Source organism: Mus caroli, chromosome 3 (assembly GCF_900094665.2).
Source record: "Mus caroli chromosome 3, CAROLI_EIJ_v1.1, whole genome shotgun sequence".
NCBI classification, from domain to species: Eukaryota; Metazoa; Chordata; class Mammalia; order Rodentia; family Muridae; genus Mus; species Mus caroli.
Window position 1 is genome coordinate 81958949 of NC_034572.1, and position 20351 is coordinate 81979299.

Genomic DNA, 20351 nt, shown 5'->3' on the forward strand with positions numbered 1-20351 from the left:
CTAGGCAAGCAGTCGGTGCTGCGCCCCCTGGCGGTGAGAGTCTGTTGGGGTCTGGGCCTTAGGTGTAGTAGGACCTCCTACCCTTGGGTGTCGATGGGTCGGACCAGAAATGATCAGGAATGGTCTCACTCTAGGAAAACAGAAATGTGCCTGGTGTCACAGTTTATTGTTTATAAACCATGAAAATTACAGCTGTTGCTCAGCATAGGCCTAGCAATGCCCACTGTACGGAGGCAGTAGCAGGCACCAGAGGCCTAGCTTGGCCCAACCCAATGGGGACACCAGCCTTAACTGAGTTCCCAAGGGAGACTTGGCACGTTGGCATGGGTGCTGGATAGGTAAAGCATGCAAGAGGAGAAGAGGGACAGAAGGGACATGCAGCTGGAGGGTATAGGGACCCAAATAAATCAGGATAGGTTCTCCTCTGTCTCACTGGGAGGCTCAAAGCCTGGCTGCCAAGGCTGCAGTCAGCATCAGTGGGGCAGGGGGGCTTGGCAAGGCAAGGGCAGAGTTGTTAGTCATATCCAGTGTTCCAGGCGCCCTCCTGGACAGGCCAGGGACAGAACAGGGCTTTCTATGCCTTGGTTACGATGCCAAGGGCGGGACCTGGGTCAGAGACATGATGAGTCTGCGGCCTAGGCCAACAGGTAACACAGAGAATGAAGGACATCCAGAGATAAGCAGAGGAAAGTCCCTTAGTCAAGGGAAGCCCTGGGAAGACACCGCTGGCAAGGTATGGGGCAGGGCCACATGGTTAGGGAAAGGCTGGGGGAGAAGCTGTTGGGAAAACAAACTCGATGCCCAGAGGCTTGGGGAGCAGAACTCAGGTCTGAGAGGGGGCCTGAACAGCTCAGTCCAGCTTGGCAAAGCCCCCAATGGTGACTTTCCTCTCAGGCTTGGTGCCCACGGGCTCCTGCAGCTGAACAGCGCCACCCCCAATGAAGCAGAAGGCAGGGCACACAGGCCCTGAGCAGTCCAGGGGGCACTCCAGCAGCCCACGGAAGGACACAGCATCCAGGAAGGAGACCCGTCCCCGCTCGTAGTCCAAACAGATACCTAGGCGGGGTGGCAGGGGCACTGTGCAGCTGGCAGCGGGGCCATCCCTCCCTGTCAGCCCCGCATTAGAACTCGCTCCGGAACCCAGCAGGATCTTGCCCATGCCGATGGTCAGGAAAGCAAAGGGTGGTAACGCCTCCACGGCAGCGTCCTCAGCACCGCTGTCGTGCCCACTGTCTGGGTCGTATCTGTAGGAGGGGGAATCCAGAAGAAAGATGTTGGGAGGCAGAGGAAGGGAGTGGGGTGGGATCAGGGAGCTGGGTGGGATGTTGGAAGGATGTTGGGGGACAGGAGGTTGCAGGTATTAAGGTGAATACATGTTGAGGGGGGTTAGACTGTAAGTCTCCAGGCTTTTGTCTGTGTAGGAAAGGTGAGTGCGTGAGAAAGGTGTCATGGGGAGGAAGAGATGGACTGTTGGTACAGCACACTGGAGAAATGTGGGTCTTGTCAGGATAGAAGGTGCTGAGAATCGTGGTGCTAGGGAAATCAGGTTAGGGACACGGCTTTGGCAGCCGGGGATGTTGGAAGGATGAGGTCACCGTGATTAAGACGAGGTGGGGTGAGGGCAGGAGCAGAGTAAGGATGTCGGAAGAGAGGTGGGGATGCTTTGGCATCAGGATGTTGGAAGGATACAGGAGTACGGTTGACAGAATTCCAAAGGGAATCTGTGCTGGGGAGGAGACATCTTGAGGAAATGGGATGCTGGATGATAAGAGAGCTCGGAGAGAAGGTTCAGGACTGAAATGAGGGGATGTGAATGAGACACTGAGAGGCAAGGACGGCTGTGGAGATTTGTTTAAAGGAAGAACATGGAGATGTTGACAAGGCAGGTGAAGGAGGTCTCAGGGAGAAAACTTTTCATGGGAATCTTAGGACACGGGATCTTAGACAGGTGCTGAACTGGGCTCGAGTGACAGATGGAAGGAAGAGGTAACAGCTCTGCCTTCTATTAACCCTTTTTCCAACCATACACTCTGAAAACCTCAAAGTCTCTTCTGCTGAGCCCACATCTCTTCCGTCCACAAGCCTCTCGGGCTGGCTTCCATGCTCCTTGCTCTTACCCAGCCCCAGTCCCACCTATGAAAGTCTGGAGGCCCGTCACCACCCTCGCCAACCCCAGCTTCTTTCCCAGAGCTTCATTTCCCCCACCTCCCCCCTTGCAGAAGGGCCTGACCTGGGGCTGATCACATCCGGGGCACCCTGGAAGCTTTCCTGAAGCTTGCTCTCCAGCCCGACGCCCACCTTGACCAAGTAGGAGGCAGGGTCTACCGCACAGGCCCAGTAGCTGCGGCCCTGGGTCACAGCCACATCACCCAAGACCACGTCCACACTCAGGTGGCAGCCCGTGAGCAGCCGCTCAGCAGCCAGCAGCAAGGGAAGCCCTGGGATACTCCGCACCGCTCTCTGGTCCTTGCTGATGGCTAGCCGCTCTCGGCTCGCACCCCAGCGGCCATCAAGGAAGAAGTGCAGGACTGGAAGCAGGAGGTTGAGACAGAAGGAAGGATTTCAGGGACACACTGGTACTGGGGACTGTGGGGTGTCAGCACAAACACTGGGAATTTTGGGCACAGGGAACAAATTGTCAAGGAATTCAGTCACCAGGAGCTGTCAGGGGCCCAGGGGAATAGGGCGTATGAAACTGAAATAGAGATGTAGGGAAGAGAGAAGCATCCCAAACAGACTTGGGAAGCCAGGAATAGCCGAAGTGGACTGGTGGGCAGAGAAAGCAGTGTCCCATCTCTAGCTAATTCAATGATTCTGCAACCCATTCTCCATGATTTGTCTGTGGGCCATCTCCACTATGGTCCTGTTCCACCTGGTCCCATTCCTAACGCCGCTGACCTGAACCTTTCATCCCACACTTTGGTTCCCATACTTGACCCCTCAACCCAGCCCTTTCACCTGAGTGCTGACCACACTTGGCAAGCCACTTCCCTAACATTGACTGAGCCCTTGCTATAAGTCAGAAGCAAGGTTGTTTTGTTTTGTTTTTTCGAGACAGGGTTTCTCTGTATAGCCCTGGCTGTCCTGGAACTCACTCTGTAGACCAGGCTGGCCTCGAACTCAGAAATCCGCCTGCCTCTGCCTCCCGAGTGCTGGGATTAAAGGTATGCGCCACCACGCCCAACTAGAAGCTAGGTTTTTATACGTACCATTTAATAATGGTGTCATTACCAAACCACTCTATTAAATATTATTATTACTTCTGTAGAAGAGGACTCTGAAGTTCAAAGAAGGAGAAAAATGTGGCTCAAGACACAGTTGTCAAGGGGCAAAGGTGGGCTTAGAACCTGGGCAGTCTAGCTCTAGAGGAAGTGAGTACAACTCACACATTAAATTGTACAAATTATATAAATTAAATTGTATTGCACTGCTCTTCCGGTGCCCATTGGGATTGAGCTGAGTACCTGGGCCATCCTATACCCTCTGCGTGAACATCTCTGTCCACCACATGAAGCCTCTTGTCTGTGTACTCACCAGGGGCTGGGGGTGTGTGCAGGTGCACATCTTCACTGTACTCTCCGTAGCCAGCCTTGTTGCAGCCACGGACACGCAACACGTACACAGAGCCCGTGTCGGGGTTCTCAAGAAGGGCGCTGGTGCCCCTCACCTCTTCCCGGCGCTGCCAGCGTGTAGGGCCTGGCTGGGCGGGGACATCTGTGCGCCGGAATTCAACGGTGTAATGCCAGGCAGGTGGTGAGTGAGGGGGCAGCCGCCAGCACAGGAAGATTTGATCATAGGCAAAGGTGCGTTGGGTGTCTATGACGGGCGCTTCGGGCACTGTTGGAAGAAACAAGGGGGTCAATCAGGACCTGGCACGGAGAGTGGTTCAGGCAGGAAAGAGGAAGCAGCGGGAGCCGGGGGGGTGAGTGTAGGTGAGGGAGCTGGGGAAAGGAACTTTCTAGGCACTGGGTGGACAAGGCAGGGCCCAAAGGAGAAAGAAGTGGGCGAGCACCGGACAGGGGCGGAGCCCGAACTCTGGTCCTAGTTTGCCACTACCCTAATTTGGCCTGAAGTGTGCCACTTTCCCTCTCTGGGTCTCAGTTTTCTCTTCAGTCAAATGACAGCATGAGACCAAATGAGTTCTGAGGACCCTCATGGCTGAGACTCTTTGAGGTAAGAAGGAGCCCCAGAACGAGGCAGGCAAAGGCCACTGGAACCCAGGCAAGAGAGCCCTGAGCGGGGAGGGAGGTAGAAGGATTGGGAGGGAGGTAACAGGGTCAGCAAGACGGAAAACAGGAAGGCAGCAGAGGGGAGCGAGCTTGCTAGCCGAGCGAGCGGTGCATGAAGGTCAAGAGGAAGAGAATGGGAGTTCAGAGGGCAAGGGTCAAGATAACGAAAGGTCAGAAGGACCAGGGTTATGCAACAGTCTAAGGAAGGAAGGTGGAAGGACCAAGAATTCAGGGTACATTAGGAGAGAAGGAAGCAGTATGTGGGTGGCCAGGCTGTGTGGGAGCACAGGGAGAGGAATAGGGCGGGGCCCAGCGGGTGGCAGGGCCCCCAGGACAGGGCTGCTGACTTGCCTGGGGTGCTCCGGAGCAGAGTCCGCGGTGGCCACAGCCTACAAAGAGAGAGGGAGAAGCAGCGCTGAGCGCGGTAGGATGGTGTGGGTGTGGCGGGGTTGGCTGGGTGGGAGTGGCTGGCCAGGCCAGGCAGGAGGCCAGGAGGTCCCTGGTGGGCACTGCCCCCCGGGTCCGCTGCAGGGGGGAAAGGGAAGAAGGTTCTGGTTGGACACGGGCCTGGCTAGCTCCTTACCTCTCAGGAAGCTAAGCTCGGTCAACAGCTTCATCTCACGCCCCACATCCAGCTGGCAGTGGCGGAAGGAGGAGCTGGCAGCTGGCCGGAAGGTCTGGAGGGCCTCGGTGGCTCGGGCAATCCTAGAGCGGGGTAGGCAAGGGTCAAGTATTGCCAGGTGGGCATCAACCCCTCCCTGGCATCCTACCCTACCTATCCCTAGAGCCACTGCATCAGAACTCCCTCACTCTTGAGAAACTAGCATCAGGCTGGCCAAATGAAACCCCTCGAGGCAACAGCTCTCCACCCGTGTATTCTAGCTACTGTTAGTGACACCCACGGAGCCCATCTCCCTGGAGCCTGCACCCTTCCCTTGTGACATGCCCCTCGGTACCTGTTATGCAGCTGTTTGGCTGCTTGTACAAAGCAAGGCTGGTCTGTTTCCTTAAGGACTTCCTGCGCATAACCCACCAGACCGGAGCCATCCAGCAGGCTCTGGTGTTCATGGATCTGGGCACTGAGCCGAGATAAGCGCTCTTGCTGGCATTCTTCGATGGCCTGAAGCAGTGAGGCCCGCTTCTCTTCCAGCACAGCCCCTAGTCCCCGAACCAGCTGGGACACCTCCTCTTTCGCCTGCTGACCACTCACCTGTCCAAGGAGGAACACCCAATGGATAAGAGACTTACACCAGCACTTGCACCCGCCCCCAAGACACCACACCATACTATGCTGGGGAATTTTGTTCATTTCATCTATCCCTCTATGGGGCCAGGATCATGACTGGCAAAGCACCTATACCACAGATATGGTCACCTCCTGACCATTTGTACTAACTGTCTGAATGCTCACGTTGTAAGTGTAGGCTAAAGGGAAGCAAGCCCCTTCTATTTCCTAGATTTTTCGCTTGATATAGGAAGCCAAAATGAATATAGAACAAAAATACAAGAGTCCTGTTAATTTTATATCTACTTAAGATCTTTTTTTTTTTTTTTTTTTTTTCGAGACAGGGTTTCTCTGTGTAGACCTGGCTGTCCTGGAACTCACTCTGTAGACCAGGTTAGCCTTGAACTCAGAAATCTGCCTGCTTCTGCCTCCCAAGTGCTGGGATTAAAGGTGTGCGCCACCACTGCCCGGCTGGGATCTTTGAAAAAGTATTTTTATGTGCATAGGGGTTTTGCCTGTATGTGTGTCTGAGGACCAAGTGTGTGCCTGCTATCTGTAGAGGCTAGAAGAGGGTATCAGATAACCTGGAACTACGTATGTTTGCGAGCCACCATGCGGGTGCTGGGAGTTGACTCTGGGTCTTCTGGAAAAGCAGCCAGTGCTCCTACCCCACTGATCTCTCTTTCCAGCCGTTATTTGGGGATCTCTATAAGAGACAGGGTTTCATGTACCCCAGGCTGACCTTGAACTCACTGTGTACTGAAGAGAGATCCCCCTGCTTCAATTTATCCAGTCTTGGGATCACAGCATAAGACATGGTGACCCACTTAAAAGTTTAATTAATTAATTAGTTTTTATAATTTAAAAAATATATCATTTATTTATATTTTTTTGTGCGTTGGTGTTATGCCTGAATGTATGTCTGTGTCAGAAACCCTGAAGCTGGAGTTACAGATAGTTGCAAGCTGCCATGTGGGTGCTGGGAATCGAACCCAGGTCCTCTGGAAGAGCAGCCAGTCCTCTTAACCACTGAGCCAACTCTCCTTCCCTTATTAATTTAACTTTTTTAAAAGAATAATTCAGGTGCTGGAGAGATAGCTCAGTGAGAAGAGCAAGTAAGCACCGAGCAAGGACTGAGCTCACTTCTTAGCATCTATCAAAGGTAGCCGAGTGACCTGTAATGACAGGTCCAGGAGATCAGTACCTTGGGACTCCATGGGCCACCCCTCTGCATGGGGTGTACTCACAGACACACACATTCCATGGGCCACCCCTCCGCATGGGGTGCACTCACAGACACACACATCCACACATGCATAACACCCGAGGAGTTATTCTAAAACCATACAGTTGCATTTTAAGTATTTATTTATATATTTATTTATAAATTTAGTAGCACCCTAACTGCATGCCAGAAGAGGGCAACAGATCCCTTTATGGGTGGTTTTGAGCCACTATGTGGTTGCTGGGAATTGAACTCAGGACCTGTGTAAGAGCAGCCAGTGTTGTTAATCACTGAGCCATCTCACCAAACCACTGCAGTTACGTTTTTAACTTCGTGTACTAATGCAGCAGAAGGTATGCCTACTCTTTCAACATATTTTTTACCTTAAAATATCTGTTTCATTTGTGTGTGTGCGTATGTGTATATGAGATTGTGTGTGTGTGCGTATGTGTATATGAGATTGTGTGTGTGTGTGTGCGCGTGTGCGTGTTTATGTACACCACATGTGTGTAGAAGCCCCTGAAGCCCAGAGGACGGTATCAGAGCCCCTGGAGCAGATTCCAGGTGATCATGAGCTGCCTTGTAGCTGCTGGGAACTGACCCTGGGTCCTCGGCAAAGGCAGTAGGTGCTCTTAGCCACTGACTCGTCTCTCCAGCCCTCATGTGCCCCCGCCCCCCGTGATGGAGATGCACATGCCCCACCACAGGCCCTGTCCATTCCAGGGCACTGTATTTGTGAAGAAATGATGGGATACGTGGATTTATGGGCTGGAGTAGTCGATCCTAACCATGTTGCTAAGAGACAAACAGGGAAAGGCTAAAAACTAGTGGGCGTTAAGAGCTCCTTTAAATAGTTGGTCATTTGGATACATCGCAGCCCCAGTTTCCAGTATCCGTCAAACAAGACTGTTCTGGGACCTCAGTGTGTGAAGGAGGGCCTTTTCCAAAATATCCTCCTATCTGGATGCACGTCAGAAAATGCAGTAAATGCCCTTTCCGAGCCTACAGTTTGTCCAGCAACTGCAACTTGAAGTCACCATTACACTAACTGCTCATATTTTACTCTAGCTCTTTCATAGTCTTAATCTTTTTATTTCTCACCCAAATAAGAAAGGCCACGCCACGACGGCACTAATGTCCACGTGTGGACCACTAGCTGCAGCACACTGGTGACTGTGCCATCACCACCATCTACTGCACTGCCCGCTAATCCAGACAACCCAACAGAAGGTGCTTGTTCCCCACCCCAGCTTCATGGTTGTGCTCATGTTGAATCTAAGGATATTTGAGCTCCTTAGCCCCCAGCTATTGCCCTCCTACGCTCCCTGCAGCCCCAGCTCCAGCCCAACCCAGGGTACTGGTGTTCTTGCCAATGAAGTTTAACCAGAGCCTCCACCAACACACACTCTCCAACCGTGGGCTCTGAACTGGCAGTAAGGCAATGGGACATAGCCACCCACGAGGGACTGAAGGCGCACGTCCATGCCCTTCCTCACCTCAGTGTGCCTGATGGTCTCTTCCAGCTCACAAATCTGGGTCTGCACAGTGTCCTGGTTTCCCAAGATGTATGCCAGGCTCTTTGTTAGCTTATCCTAAGGGCAAAGAAAGAGGTGGGCATCATCCTGGCTCTGCAAGAAGCAAGTCAGTAGGAGGTGTGTGGTGGTGTGTGTTAGTGCTAGGGCTGAGGAGGTAGGGGGTCTTTACCTTGAGGGCCTGGTAGGCACTGAGCACTGGTGTGATCTTGTGCCCACTGTGGGTACGCCGTACTCTGCAGAGTTGGCACACCAGTCGTTGACATGTCTTACAGTAGTGGGTCACCTCTTCCTTGTGGTCTGGACACATCAGACCCTAGGGATGTAAAAGATAATGAAACAGTCAGCCACTTGTGTGTGTAAGGATGCTGACCTACCAGCAATTGCTTGCCCCTCTCCAGCAGTCAAGAGAAGGAAGTGGAAATAGCTAACTAGTTATTGTGCTCCCTAGCGCCACCCAATGGTGAACACCAGGCATTAAAGCATTTGTGAACTGACCAAGCCATGGCCTAGCACTGCTCCTCCATCTACTTCCTAAGTTCATAGTATAACAATGGTGATAGAGTTCACCTTTGTTCACCATTGCGCCCAACTCCTAGAAAAGCATCCTGCATAGAAGCAACTTTTTTAAAAAATATTTTTATTAGGTATTTTCCTCATTTACATTTCCAATGCTATCCCAAAAGTCCCCCATAACTTTTTTTTTTTAATAAAAACTCTGGGGCAGAGTTTTTCTGTGTACTCAGGCTGGCCTTTAACCTCCAAGTCTCTTTATTCACCCTTCCAAGTGTTGGGGGCTCAGGCACGCGCCACCATGCTTAGCCAGATAACAAACATCTCCTGTGATCCTATCAACAGCCCTGCAGGTATAGTTACAGCAGAGTAGATTCTCTCATCTCTATGCAGCTGCTGAGATGAGAGACCCATAGATGTTGAATCTTCTGTTTAGTGGATGTTAGAGACATGGTCTGATAGACAGCCAGGTGTGATGGTGCATGTCTGTAATTCTAGTGCTCAGGAAACCGAGAAAATGGGATTTCCATGAGTTCAAGGCTAGCCTGGGCTATATGGCAAAACGCTGTCCTGTTGTTTTTTCTTAATATTTTATTTTGAATTATGTGTATGTGTCCATGTGTAGAAATGTGCATGTAAGTGCAGGAAACAGAAGAGGCCAGAGGTGATGTACCCCTGGAGCTGCAATTACAGGGAAATAAATGTGATTCTCTGGAAGAGCTCTTAATCAGAGAGCTGTCTCTCTCCAGCTCTAAGTCCCTGTCACGCACACGCACACGCACACGCGCACACGCGCACACACACACACCCTTACCTAGCCCTCTTTAGAACTCCACATGCCAGTCATCTCCAACCCCTGGTTCAGCACCACTGTGGCCCCTCCCACTTCAGACCGCGCAAGAACTGGCTCACCTTGGGGCGGAATGAGAGAGTGGGTAGCGTGGGCTCATGCTGCGCCTTCTGCGTGCCCCAGGGGTGGAAGAGCTTGAAGCATTCGTTACAGAAGGTAGCTCGACACTCTGTGCAGCCCTTGGTGGCCTCTAGTGGTGGGGGCTTGCACAACTGGCACAGGATGGCTCCTCCCACACTCACACTCTGGCGGTACCTCTCCACTACTCGCTCTAGGGTCAGGTTTCGGAAAAGCCCGGAAAGGCCCCTCTCCCCCAGCTCCACATCGCCCTGGCAGGCTGGGCACGGGAATAGGATCGTCTGGGGGTGCAAGGCACCACGCTTCCGCCCAGGGTATGTCCCAAAGCCTGTAGATGGACCCAGGAGGCACAGGTGAGAATTACAACTGGCTGGGGTGGGTGACATCTGGTCAATTAAAACGTGGAATTTCATTGCGCCAGAGATCAACTCTCATTAGAATTTCAGACAAGCAGTAAGAAGCTCCACCCCAGAATGACAGACAGATGCCCCTGACCCTCTTCCATCTTTCTACATCCCCACCCCATCCCACAGGCCCCAGCCCCACCTGACTTAAGGAGCCGGTCCAAGCGATCTGGCTTGGGGAGAGTTCTCCGAGAGAGGCGGGGGCTGCGGGTAGAAGGGGTGGAAGCAGGAGAAGTGGGCTCCGAACTCGGATCCCCACCATGGCCTATGTACCCCTGCTGGCCCAAAACCTCCCGGGCACAGGCCTGGCACACGTTGTGGGTACAAGGCAGCACTAGTGGCTGCTTGTACATCTCTTGACACACTGGGCACAGCAGTTCCTTCTCCATGTTCTTCATGCTTGTCTGTGGAGGGACCAGGAGGTTGTGTGAGAGCTAGGACACTTGGGCAAATCTCAGCCCGGTCCCTTGGCTGCCAGGAAGGGCAGCACAAGCTACCTACTGCTTTGGCCCAGTACCCGCCTTCGTTGGTTCACACACCTCCCCAGCTCTCTGTCTCTTGCTTCGGCTCCCCTCTTGGGGAGCTTAAGGCCCATCAAGAAGGTACAGTTGGAGCTCTGGCCTCCCCCACCATCGCGCCCCACCCCCATCACTCCCGCTGCAGCAGTGCTGGCAGGCAGTCCTCCCGCCTCACCTGTCTCCATCCCTCCATCTCTGGATTAATAGCATTTATTTCAAGGGCACCACCCATTCTACAGCTGGGTGTTGTCCCCCGCCCCTTTCTCTAGCAACCCTTAGACGCATGACTGCTCCCCGCGGCCAGGGTGCGCTAGCTCTCTGAACCGGCTGGGCACTGGCCGGCGCCCCAGCACCCATCCTCCATTCTTCAATTCTATTTCTTCCAGTCTCCCCAAATCAATCCATCCCTCTTCGCCTTCTTATACTAGAGCTATCAGGCCCAGTCTGGTGGAGAAATTCGGCCTGCTTCAACCCTTTGCCCAATCTGGGGTGGGGGAGGAGGGAGCGCCCCGCCTACCTGCCCCCTCCCCACCGGAAGTATCCCTCCCCCTTTTGGTGAGGGGTCTTCTGGCTATTCCCCACCCCCACACCTCACCTTGGTCCCTCTCTTCGCAGCCATCCCGGTCAGGGGCGCAGCTGACACAAAGGAGGGAGGGAGAGGGAGGGAGGGGGAAGGAAGTGGTGGGGGGGGAGCAGGGTTGGCACCGCCTCTGGGAGAGACGGGCACGGGTTACCATGGCAACCGCAGGCTGCACGGCAGCTAGCGGGGNGGTGGGGGGGGAGCAGGGTTGGCACCGCCTCTGGGAGAGACGGGCACGGGTTACCATGGCAACCGCAGGCTGCACGGCAGCTAGCGGGGGGGGGGCGGGTTGGGGGCGGTAGGGTGGGGGGTCGGGAGGGGTCCAAATTGGGAACTGGACCCAGGAGCGGTTTTTTCATCACCACCACCACCACCCGTCCCGCCACACCTGTCCTCAGTTTCTTGGAAAACATCCAAGCTCACACATGCCCCTTCTCATAGTCCTGGTGCACGCCTGGCAGCTACCCCAAGCCTACCCGCTGGGTCCGGGCAGCTTCTCGCTGCCTACACCCCAGCAAACGGGAGTCTCACCACTCGGCTGTCCCCAGGATCCCTCCACACTTGCGTCTCCGCCCTCCCAGTCATTTCTGACTTAACTAATCCCTTCTCTATATTCCATATTCTTCCTGGACCCCCACCTGTTCAAGGGTCTGGCTTGCCCCGACCCTTTACATCCCCACCCTTCCCCTTGACCCCACCTTAACTCACACTGATGCGGACTAGTGCATCCATGATGGAAGTGAAGGTCTGCATATCCTCACCCTCAGCCATGGCCCTACTGTGCCCGCCCGCCCCCGGGTGCCCGATCCTGGCTGCTGCTGCGAACCCGGGGCTTAATGCAGGAGCCGGGTGGGGTGAAGGGAGGGGTGGGGAGGGTGAGATGTCACTGCGCATGCTCCAGGGACTAGCTTCGAACTGCGTCCGTCGAGGTAGGGGGTGGGAAATAGTTCTTCCCACGTGGTTCTCCAAAGGCGGTCTAGGGGGTGGGTAACATGGAAGGGTATTTGAGGTAGGAACCATTCCTCCTATTAGAAGCTTGCATCGATTCCTGGTCATACTAGTCACATAAAGCAAGAAGCTCGTTTCAGAGGAAGAACTCCAGGTGGACAGTGCTACATCTTGGGTGGAACATATCTTCGGGAGTTGTTGAGGCAATTATAGTGGATCAGGGAGGTCTGAGGAAGTTGTACGGGAGATGACATGAATAGCAATGAAGGCACAGGTGACTCTAGGCCATGGGATCATGACTAAAAGATGTGAGTGCAGCTTGTCCAGAGAGACAGCAGATGCCTTGGCTACAGAAGGCTGGAGACCAAGTAGGGCGGTGGCCTAGAATGCTCTTCGAAGCATTATTTCCTCCTTGCCGCAAGAGGGCGCTGCACCCAAGGCGCGTAGAGGAAGAAGTAAAGCAAGTCCACGTTGGCCCCGACGCCTGCGTACAGACAACCGCGCCGGCTTTGGCTCCCCTCTTTCTCCAGGGACACGGATTGGACCACGGACGGGGCGTGATGGGTAACCGCACCGGCGGGATGCCCGGGCTGCACTAGCGGGGGTGGGCGTTGGGGTGGTCCTCTTTTCTCCGTAGCCTCGGTAAAGCTGACGTGTCCTGGGAACTAGCATTTCCTCCGGACAGGCGGGAACTTGGGTGTGCAGGACCGGGTGGTTCCTGGAGGTCGCCGTGGGGTGGGGGCTGGGTCACTTGGAAGTGGTTGGTGAGCCAAGCTCGGGAGTGAATCTTAGCCTGACTCTTTTTTCTCATTTATAGTAGTCGGTACCGGGACCTCCTTGGCGCTGTCCTCCCTCCTGTCCCTGCTGCTCTTCGCTGGCATGCAGATCTACAGCCGCCAGCTGGCCTCCACCGAGTGGCTCACCATTCAGGGGGGCCTGCTGGGCTCCGGCCTTTTCGTCTTCTCCCTGACTGTATCTTCCTGGCTCTGGAAGGGGAGGCGGGGGTGTATGAACAGAACATGGGCGGGGGTGGGTGGCAAGGGCTTTGCGGTCCCTCTACTTCCTAGCCCTGTCTTGTTGCGTGAGTTTCTCCTTAATTACATCACCCAGGCCTTCAATAATCTGGAGAATCTGGTCTTTGGTAAAGGCTTCCAAGCAAAAATCTTCCCTGAGAGTAAGTGAAACTCAATAGTTAACTGGACTCCTTTTTTTTTAAAACTTCTCCCAAACATGATGCCGAATTTCCCTGTGCTTAGATGGTAAAGGAGAAATACATTTGCTTAACACAATCTTGAAGACAGAAGATGCTCTCAGATTAAGCATTTTATTGGAGCTGGAAGAGAAGCACAGAAAGGAAAGGGGGGAGGTGAGGGGAGGGAGAGGAAAAGAAAGAAAAAGGCCAATCTGGTCTGCTCTCAGGACAGGTTTCAAGTGAACAGTCAAGCCTGGGCTGATGTCTGATAGGCATCCTGGAGAAGGTGTTCTTTGTCCCTGTGAGGAAAGAAAGCAAGACCAAGCCCACGGAGGGATTCTGATGTGGAACTGAGCCCGCACTATTGACTGCTGCTGGAGGAGATTGTGAAGTCTGTGTTCACTGGGATGTTACCAATAGCAGGACCCCTGACAGAAGGAGAATAGAGAATAACCCATGCTGGCCTTGAACTTCCTGTGTGGCTGTGGATGACTCTAAACCCTTGACTGGCTGATCCTCCTGCCTCCACAGTTTATGAGGTGCTGGGGGTTGAGCCCAGGGCCTTGAACATGCTAGGCAAGCTCTCTCCCAACGGAGGCACATCTTCAGCCCTGATAGACCAGTTTTTGTGTGTGAAAATCCTTGTTAGATGGTTCATATAGAGATCTGATGGAGAATAGGGCTCATAAAACAAAGCCAGCATCAGGACCAAGCCACTTGGAAAGCCACGTGCTGGGAAAATCAAGCTGTTGTAGCCCCGTGAAAGACTCACCCAGAAACCCCGAAGCCCGCCATTGGCTCCAGGTTGATGTCTTCACGGCCCTGTTGCAGGTTCCAGAGCTTCCGCCCAGCAATGCCCAGAGCTTCTGTCTCTTCCACTCTGTCCCATGTGTTTCTTATATGCTGAAAGAAATTGTTGGAAGGCAAAAACCGAGTCTTTCAGCCAGACAGGGATGGCACAGGCTCTTAATCCCAGCACTAGAGGCAGAGGGAGGCAGGTCTCTGTGAGTTCAGGGCTAGGGCAATCTACAGAGCAAGTTCTAGGACAGCCAGAGCTACACAGTGAAACCTGTCTTGAAGTGAGAAGAAAAAAATCCTCTTCTTTGCCTTCCTTTCTGGCTCCAGCTGGACAAGTGGACCTCTTAGCCCCTTCCATCCTCTCATCCATATCCTGTCCTCTTAGAGAGGCCATAATCCTCTTTCCTAAGTCATGGGAACAAGCCTGCTCTCCGCCCTTCTAGAACATTGTATTTATTGATTTACTTTTGAGGCGGGATCTCACTGTGTTGCCCAGGCTGGCCTTCCCACTGTGTAGCCCAGGCTGGCCCCCCCCTTGGATTCCTGAGCTTACGTGATGCTTCCTGCCTTATCCTCTGGACTGGCTTTCCCAGCACGTGTAGGCATATACCACAGCGTTCACTTTCTTCTGTGTATGTGCGGGGGTTGGGGGGCTAGGAAGTTAAATGACACATGGAGCCAAGCTAGTCAAACAAAACGCCATTCATATCTTCCCTTCGTGTCCTGAACAAGTGTTCAGGCACAAGGCATTTGAAATCCCTGCTTTTGTCAAGGCATACCTATTTTGTTTGTGTTGTTTTTCTAGTCAGGATTTCTCTGTGTAGCCCTGGCTGTCCTGGAACTCCCTCTGTAGAGGAGGCTGGCCTCGAACTCACAGAGATCTCTCTGCCTCTGCCTCTAGTGCTGGGGTTAAAGGTGTATGTCCCCATGACGTAAGTTTTCAAGCAGGTTCCTCACAGGGTTCTAGACTGCTCCTACTTTTCTGTTGCTCTTTTGAGCGCCTCCTGATTGACACTCCCTCTTCCTGTCTCCCCAGTTCTCCTCTGCTTGCTGTTGGCGCTCTTTGCCTCGGGCCTCATCCACCGAGTTTGTGTCACCACTTGGTACGTATCTGACAGCTGGGCAAACGGTACAATGACACCGTGTCTTGTGGGACCAGATCTTCCTATGGTGTTAATCGTCCCTTCCCTTCCCACCATATGCCACCTCTTCTGTTCCCCCACCCCCTGTTATTTTTTTTAAAGTTTTATTTATTTATTATATGTAAGTACACTGTAGCTGTCTTCAGACACACCAGAAGAGGGCATCTCATTACGGATGGTTGTAGCCACCATGTGGTTGCTGGGATTTGAACTTGGGACCTATGGAAGAGCAGTTCAGTGCTCTTAACCCCTGAGCCATCCCCCCTCCCCGTTTTTGTCCTTAGTTTCCCAGGCCTAAATCTGAATTCTTTACCTGAAGCTGGTGTCTGCCTTAGTAGCAACATGCCTATTGGTATAATGACTTATTTTCACCCACTAGCTTCATCTTCTCCATGGTTGGTCTGTACTACATCAACAAGATATCGTCCACTCTGTACCAGGCAACAGCTCCAGTTCTCACACCGGCCAAAATCACTGGCAAGGGCAAGAAGAGAAACTAACTGTGAATGAGTAATAAAGTTGGGTCTTTGTAGCTGTGTCTGTGAACTGTGACAGTTGACTTCATCTGCCAGTGCCCGAGCTGGGCAGGTGCTGCAGCATCCTCGCCCTCCACTGACAAGAGTCATTGTGGGAGAAGAATGCAAAAATGATCGGGGTCTTAACCTATGGGGAGAGAGGTTAAAGAGTAGATGACACAGGAGGACCTGCCTTTCAGAACCTAACTGGTGTGCGTGCGCGCGCGTGTGTGTGTGTGTGTGTGTGGGGGGGGTATGTGCACATATGTGGGGGGGGTGCACACTGCGTGCGTGTAAGGACCCTGGGTTGGTCACTGACCCTTGCTTCTTCACTCTGGCAATCTTGTTTCCCTCCCCCATTTATCTTGTCTTCAAGATAGTAAGAAATCCATAAGTCTTTTCAGGTTAGATCAAAGAGCAGCCAGCCCACAGCCTCAGCCAAGTCTTGATGAAAATGAGGCAAGTGGCCCCAGATCCTGCTCTGTGCTGTCATGAGAAGCAGCTCTCTGTCCACAGTGCTTGTCCTTTAGAGCACCAAAGTCCCCCCTCCCCTCTCCCAGTGGATGCTCCAAACTTTAGGAACCACCCATTTTGGTCACTTTTGTATACTCAGTAGTGCCTGAGAGTGGGAAGTAGGTTGGTTGAATGAAAAAACTTATCCTTCAACCCTTCTAGGACAAAATCCTGCACATTTAGAGGCACCTAAAGGTTAGGGAATAAGGCTCAGTAAAGATGAAGCCAAGTGTTTAAGGAGGTCTGGTGAAGGATTATTAAGAGGTCACACTGCCCAGTCAATCACTCTTTACCTGGCCCAGGAGGAGGAACTGCACACTTTGCATAAAGTGCCGACAGAGGGCGCTGTGAGCCCATCTATCCTGGATACTCAGGCCGACCTCTCCCTGCATATTGGTCCTAAAGGACTAGGCGGTGCTCTAATTCTTTGGAAGCCAATCTAGGGAACTCAAGAGGCCAGGCACCGTACTGGAAGGCTAGAAGCATCACTTCCTGTTCCTGGGCTAGGAATTGGGCAGAATTTTCAGTAGAGATCAGTCTTTCTGAGCGTGGCAGTTGAAAGCTCATCTACTTGAGGTTGAAGTGTGGCGTGTAGAGCCCTCTGAAGGAGGGTGTCCAAAACAGGTCCTGGGTCTATGGGAAGGTTCTAGGTGGTACAGTCAGACCTTGATTTTCTCCTTGCCTGGAGTAGGAGCACTGGGTAGGACACATAGCCCTGGGATATGGCCTCCTGAGGGTCAGAGGCTTTCAGAAGGCTTGGGTGGAGTCAGGCAGTTAACAAATACCACTTCTAAGGTTTAGGAATGTGAGGGGAAGATCAGAGGTGACCCAGCAGTGCTAAGGAATCGATGCATCTGCTGTCACCTACTGTGTAGGACCAGGGGCAGTATGTGCCTCGGGATAGTGACCCATCCCTCAGGAATGGGTGGATTCACAAGGCAGGTCGGCGCCAATAGCAGCTTTACACTCAGCCTATCTGTGGTGTCTAGTTGTAGGCTATACACACCTGACCTGCCAATTAACCCTGACAGAGATATCACAGTCTCTAATCACCATCATTAGGTAAAGGGACCCGAGGATATGGTGCCTTCCAAGACCTGAAGGTGAAAGAGACAAAGGAATTTGGGGTTCCTGGGACTCTGCTCCAGCCGGGTGGCAGAAGACCTATGGGAGAGCAGGGCATCTCCCCACCCCCACTCCCCGGAGGACAGAGGGAGGCAGATGTTTCCTCCTGTTCACTCACACGTGGCAGCGACACCCACAGGCACCCGCCCCCAACTCCGGAAACAGAAGTAAATAATACGTGGGCGGAGTCGCTGTAGTCTGGCCCGAGGCTTCTGGCCCCTGACCTGACATGCTCCTTGGAGTCAAAGGTGATACCACCCTTCAAGAAGGCAATGGGACACTGAGACTGAGGCAAGTGGGCTAGATTGGCCTCCCTCCCCGGGACAGGCACAAGCATGAAAAGTGCCTGGCATTTAGGGCATACCAATGGGACAGGGCGGGACCTGGGGGCGCCCAGGGCAGGCGGGAGGGCTGGTCTGCGCCAGCCCTTGGCTCCAGCCCTTTCCGGCCCTTATTGTCCTTGGTGAGAACCGGACACTGTCCTGTTCCCACTGCCCCCTGCCTCCACAGCTCTGCTCCCCAGGGCCTGGGGAAGGATGTTGGGAAACAAGAGAGAGGCAGAGACCCATAGAGACAGAGAAGCTGAGAGACAGAGGCACAAAGGAAAGGGTTCTGTGAGAAGGATACACTGAAATCCATTGTGAAGTCACTGGGTGGTGGGCTCTGTGGGAACCTTGGTAGAATGGGAAGTTGGCAGCCCTGCCTTCTTTGGGGGACTGCTGGAGTCTACAGTCCTTGACAGGTTACAAATAGTGCTACCTCCTAAGCAAACAATGGCCAGAGCCCTAAGGCAGACAGCCGGGGCACTTAATTGTCCCCTTTAGGTACATTTCTTGGCTTCCCTTCCAGGGAAATGGAAGTTCCTGGGGGCTCAAGGGCCAGAGCCAGGATCTGGTTCCTCAGTCCACCCTTTCTAGGGCTGAGAGCCAGATGTGCAGATACAAGCTGTACCATAGATGCTGCTTGGTTGAGTTCCTACAGAGGCACAGGGAGAAGCCCCTAACTGGCTATAGAGTTAGGCGTTCTCAAATACCTATAGCAAACAGCTTTAGGTCAGCTACTGGGAGTGAAGACTTCAAAGCTTTCCCTTAGGCTCCAAGGGGCAGCCACACCCAGCTAGGCTCTTCCGCACTCTTCAGGCCTGTGCCAGGTGGGAATCCTGGGCCCCACAGGTCTCAGCAGCTCCTTCCTGGGATTCAGATCCTTTGCCAACTGGAGAGAGATCCAGGTCCCTAAATCTATAGAGGTTCCAGCGACAGTCAGAAAAAAACAGGCATGCGTCTACTTAACAAATTATTTTTCTTGTACATGTAGAGTGTATGTGGTGTCCTCACATGTATGCATATTCACAAGCACACGGATGGGTGGATAGGCACACGTAGGCATGCAAAGTTGGAGTTCAAAGTTAAAGTCTAGTGTCTTCCCCAGCCTCTCCTTATTTATTGAGGTAGCGTCACTGAATCTGGAGTTCACAGACTCCAGTTAGTCAAGGTAGCCAGCGTGTCCTGGGACGCCCTTGTCTCTGCCTCCTGGGTGCTGGGACTACAGGAGGTTGCCATGGCCACCTGGATTTTTGGGATATGAACTCCTCTCCTCACCCGGCCCTTTCTCCACTGACCCATCTCCCCCAGCCCAACATGAACAGTTAGTTAGCATGGTGTGGCAAGTGTGCTAGCCACACAGTCTCTATAGGACTCAGAAATCCCCATGATAAACTAAGGTTCTATTATGTCCCTTCAAGGTCTGTGGCAACGGGCACACCGGATTTGCTGGGCTATTCTGTGTTATGTATATTTGAAAACTCAAAAGTAAAAGCTCATTCTTTTTTTATGGACAATTCCTTCTGTTTTCCTAGAGGATCTGACTCCAGCTACACTGGGGGACAACACCAGAAACTTTAATTAGAGCCATCACCACCACCACCACCACCCCACCCCACCCCCGAAGCAATAAAGCCTAAGCCAAATGGGTTTCCTCACTGTGAGGAGGGAACCTCAAGGTTCCCAGAGAATGTCTCACACCTTGAGAAAGCCTGGAAAGAAAAGCAGAGGGGGCCTCCAGGGCAAGAGGCAGAGGCTTCACTGTGAGCTTAGGGGAACTGGAGAGCAAAGACACTGACCCAGGCTCAGCAGAGAAGGGCTGTATTCTCTGTGTCTAGGTAAACTGCCCTGAGCTCTGCCCTCAAGCACTTTGAAAGGATTTCTGGGGCTTGGGTGTGTGCATCCACCTGTGTGGGGAGACTAGGGGTGAGGCTAGTAAGCGCAAGGTGCAGGGACCCACCCTTTCCAGCCCTGTCTCTAGACTGTGCTCCAGGCCAACTTTAGGTTTGTAGGCACTGTGAGACAGTGGGAAAGAGACACTTCTTTTTTTTTTTTTTGTGGGGGCGGGGAGGGGGGATGTTTCGAGACAGGGTTTCTCCGTAGCCCTGGCTGTCCTGGAACTCACTTTGTAGACCAGGTTGGCCTCCAACTTAGAAATCCGCCTGCCTCTGCCTCCCAAGTGCTGGGATTAAAGGCGTGCGCCACCATGCCCGGTTGAAAGAGACGCTTCTTAAGTTTGTTATTGCTGCTTAATTTAATGTGCTCAAGTGTTTGCCTCTGTATATTTATGTACACCGTCTGTGTGCCTGGTGCCTGCAGAGGTTGTAAGAAGACACTGAATCCTCTAGAACTGGAATTACAGATGGTTGTGAACTCTCCTACGGGCACTGGGAACATAGCCCAGGTCCTCTGTAAGAGCAACAAGTGCTCTCAACCGGAGTTGTGCCGTTTTTTCCAGCCCTGGTTGCTTTTTGAATCAAAGTCTCATGTATTCCAGGCTAGCCTCGAATTCCTTGTGTTGCTAAAGATGACCAGTTTCTGGTCCTCTTACCTTCACCTTTCCAGTATTGGGATTGCAGGTCTGAGCCACCAGGCCTAACATTATTTGGAACCAGGTGTAGATCCAGGGCTTCCTGCACAGTAG

At 53.0% G+C, this 20351-nt stretch overlaps 2 protein-coding genes across 5 annotated transcripts; one reads left to right on the forward strand and one right to left on the reverse strand.

Moving 5' to 3' along the window:
• Nucleotides 1-128: 128 nt before the first annotated feature.
• Trim46 (tripartite motif containing 46) lies at nucleotides 129-12044 on the reverse strand. Of its 4 annotated transcripts, none has more exons than XM_029475464.1 (10): nucleotides 11853-12044; nucleotides 10199-10460; nucleotides 9637-9980; nucleotides 8384-8527; nucleotides 8176-8271; nucleotides 5186-5439; nucleotides 4813-4934; nucleotides 3535-3837; nucleotides 2231-2528; nucleotides 129-1244 (listed from the first exon to the last, which is right to left on the reverse strand). In XM_029475464.1, the coding sequence occupies exons 2-10, from the start codon at nucleotides 10452-10454 to the stop codon at nucleotides 851-853; spliced, it is 2211 nt and encodes a 736-aa protein (XP_029331324.1). In that variant the 5' UTR covers nucleotides 10455-10460; nucleotides 11853-12044; the 3' UTR covers nucleotides 129-850. The 4 variants fall into 4 exon arrangements, with proteins under 4 accessions (XP_029331324.1, XP_029331323.1, XP_021013472.2 ...); XM_029475463.1 differs by lacking the exon at nucleotides 11853-12044 and adding an exon at nucleotides 11170-11247; XM_021157813.2 differs by having other exon boundaries at nucleotides 146-1244; nucleotides 11863-12039.
• A 74-nt stretch (nucleotides 12045-12118) lies between these two features.
• Nucleotides 12119-15772, forward strand: Krtcap2 (keratinocyte associated protein 2). Its single transcript, XM_021157815.2, has 5 exons — nucleotides 12119-12666; nucleotides 12920-13074; nucleotides 13213-13276; nucleotides 15129-15195; nucleotides 15614-15772. The coding sequence occupies exons 1-5, from the start codon at nucleotides 12441-12443 to the stop codon at nucleotides 15732-15734; spliced, it is 633 nt and encodes a 210-aa protein (XP_021013474.1). The 5' UTR covers nucleotides 12119-12440; the 3' UTR covers nucleotides 15735-15772.
• Nucleotides 15773-20351: the final 4579 nt, after the last annotated feature.

Coding starts and splice junctions, on each gene's coding strand:
- Trim46 (XM_021157813.2), bottom strand. CDS start 11,925: ATGGCTGAGGGTGAGGATATGCAGACCTTCACTTCCATCATGGATGCA. Junction 8,528..9,636: donor CTCTCTCATTCCGCCCCAAG/GTGAGCCAGTTC, acceptor TTACATCCCTAG/GGTCTGATGTGTCCAGACCA. Junction 3,838..4,812: donor CGAGCTTAGCTTCCTGAGAG/GTAAGGAGCTAG, acceptor TTCTTCCAACAG/TGCCCGAAGCGCCCGTCATA.
- Krtcap2 (XM_021157815.2), top strand. CDS start 12,441: ATGCCTTGGCTACAGAAGGCTGGAGACCAAGTAGGGCGGTGGCCTAGA. Junction 12,667..12,919: donor CCACGGACGGGGCGTGATGG/GTAACCGCACCG, acceptor TCTCATTTATAG/TAGTCGGTACCGGGACCTCC. Junction 13,075..13,212: donor TTTTCGTCTTCTCCCTGACT/GTATCTTCCTGG, acceptor TACATCACCCAG/GCCTTCAATAATCTGGAGAA.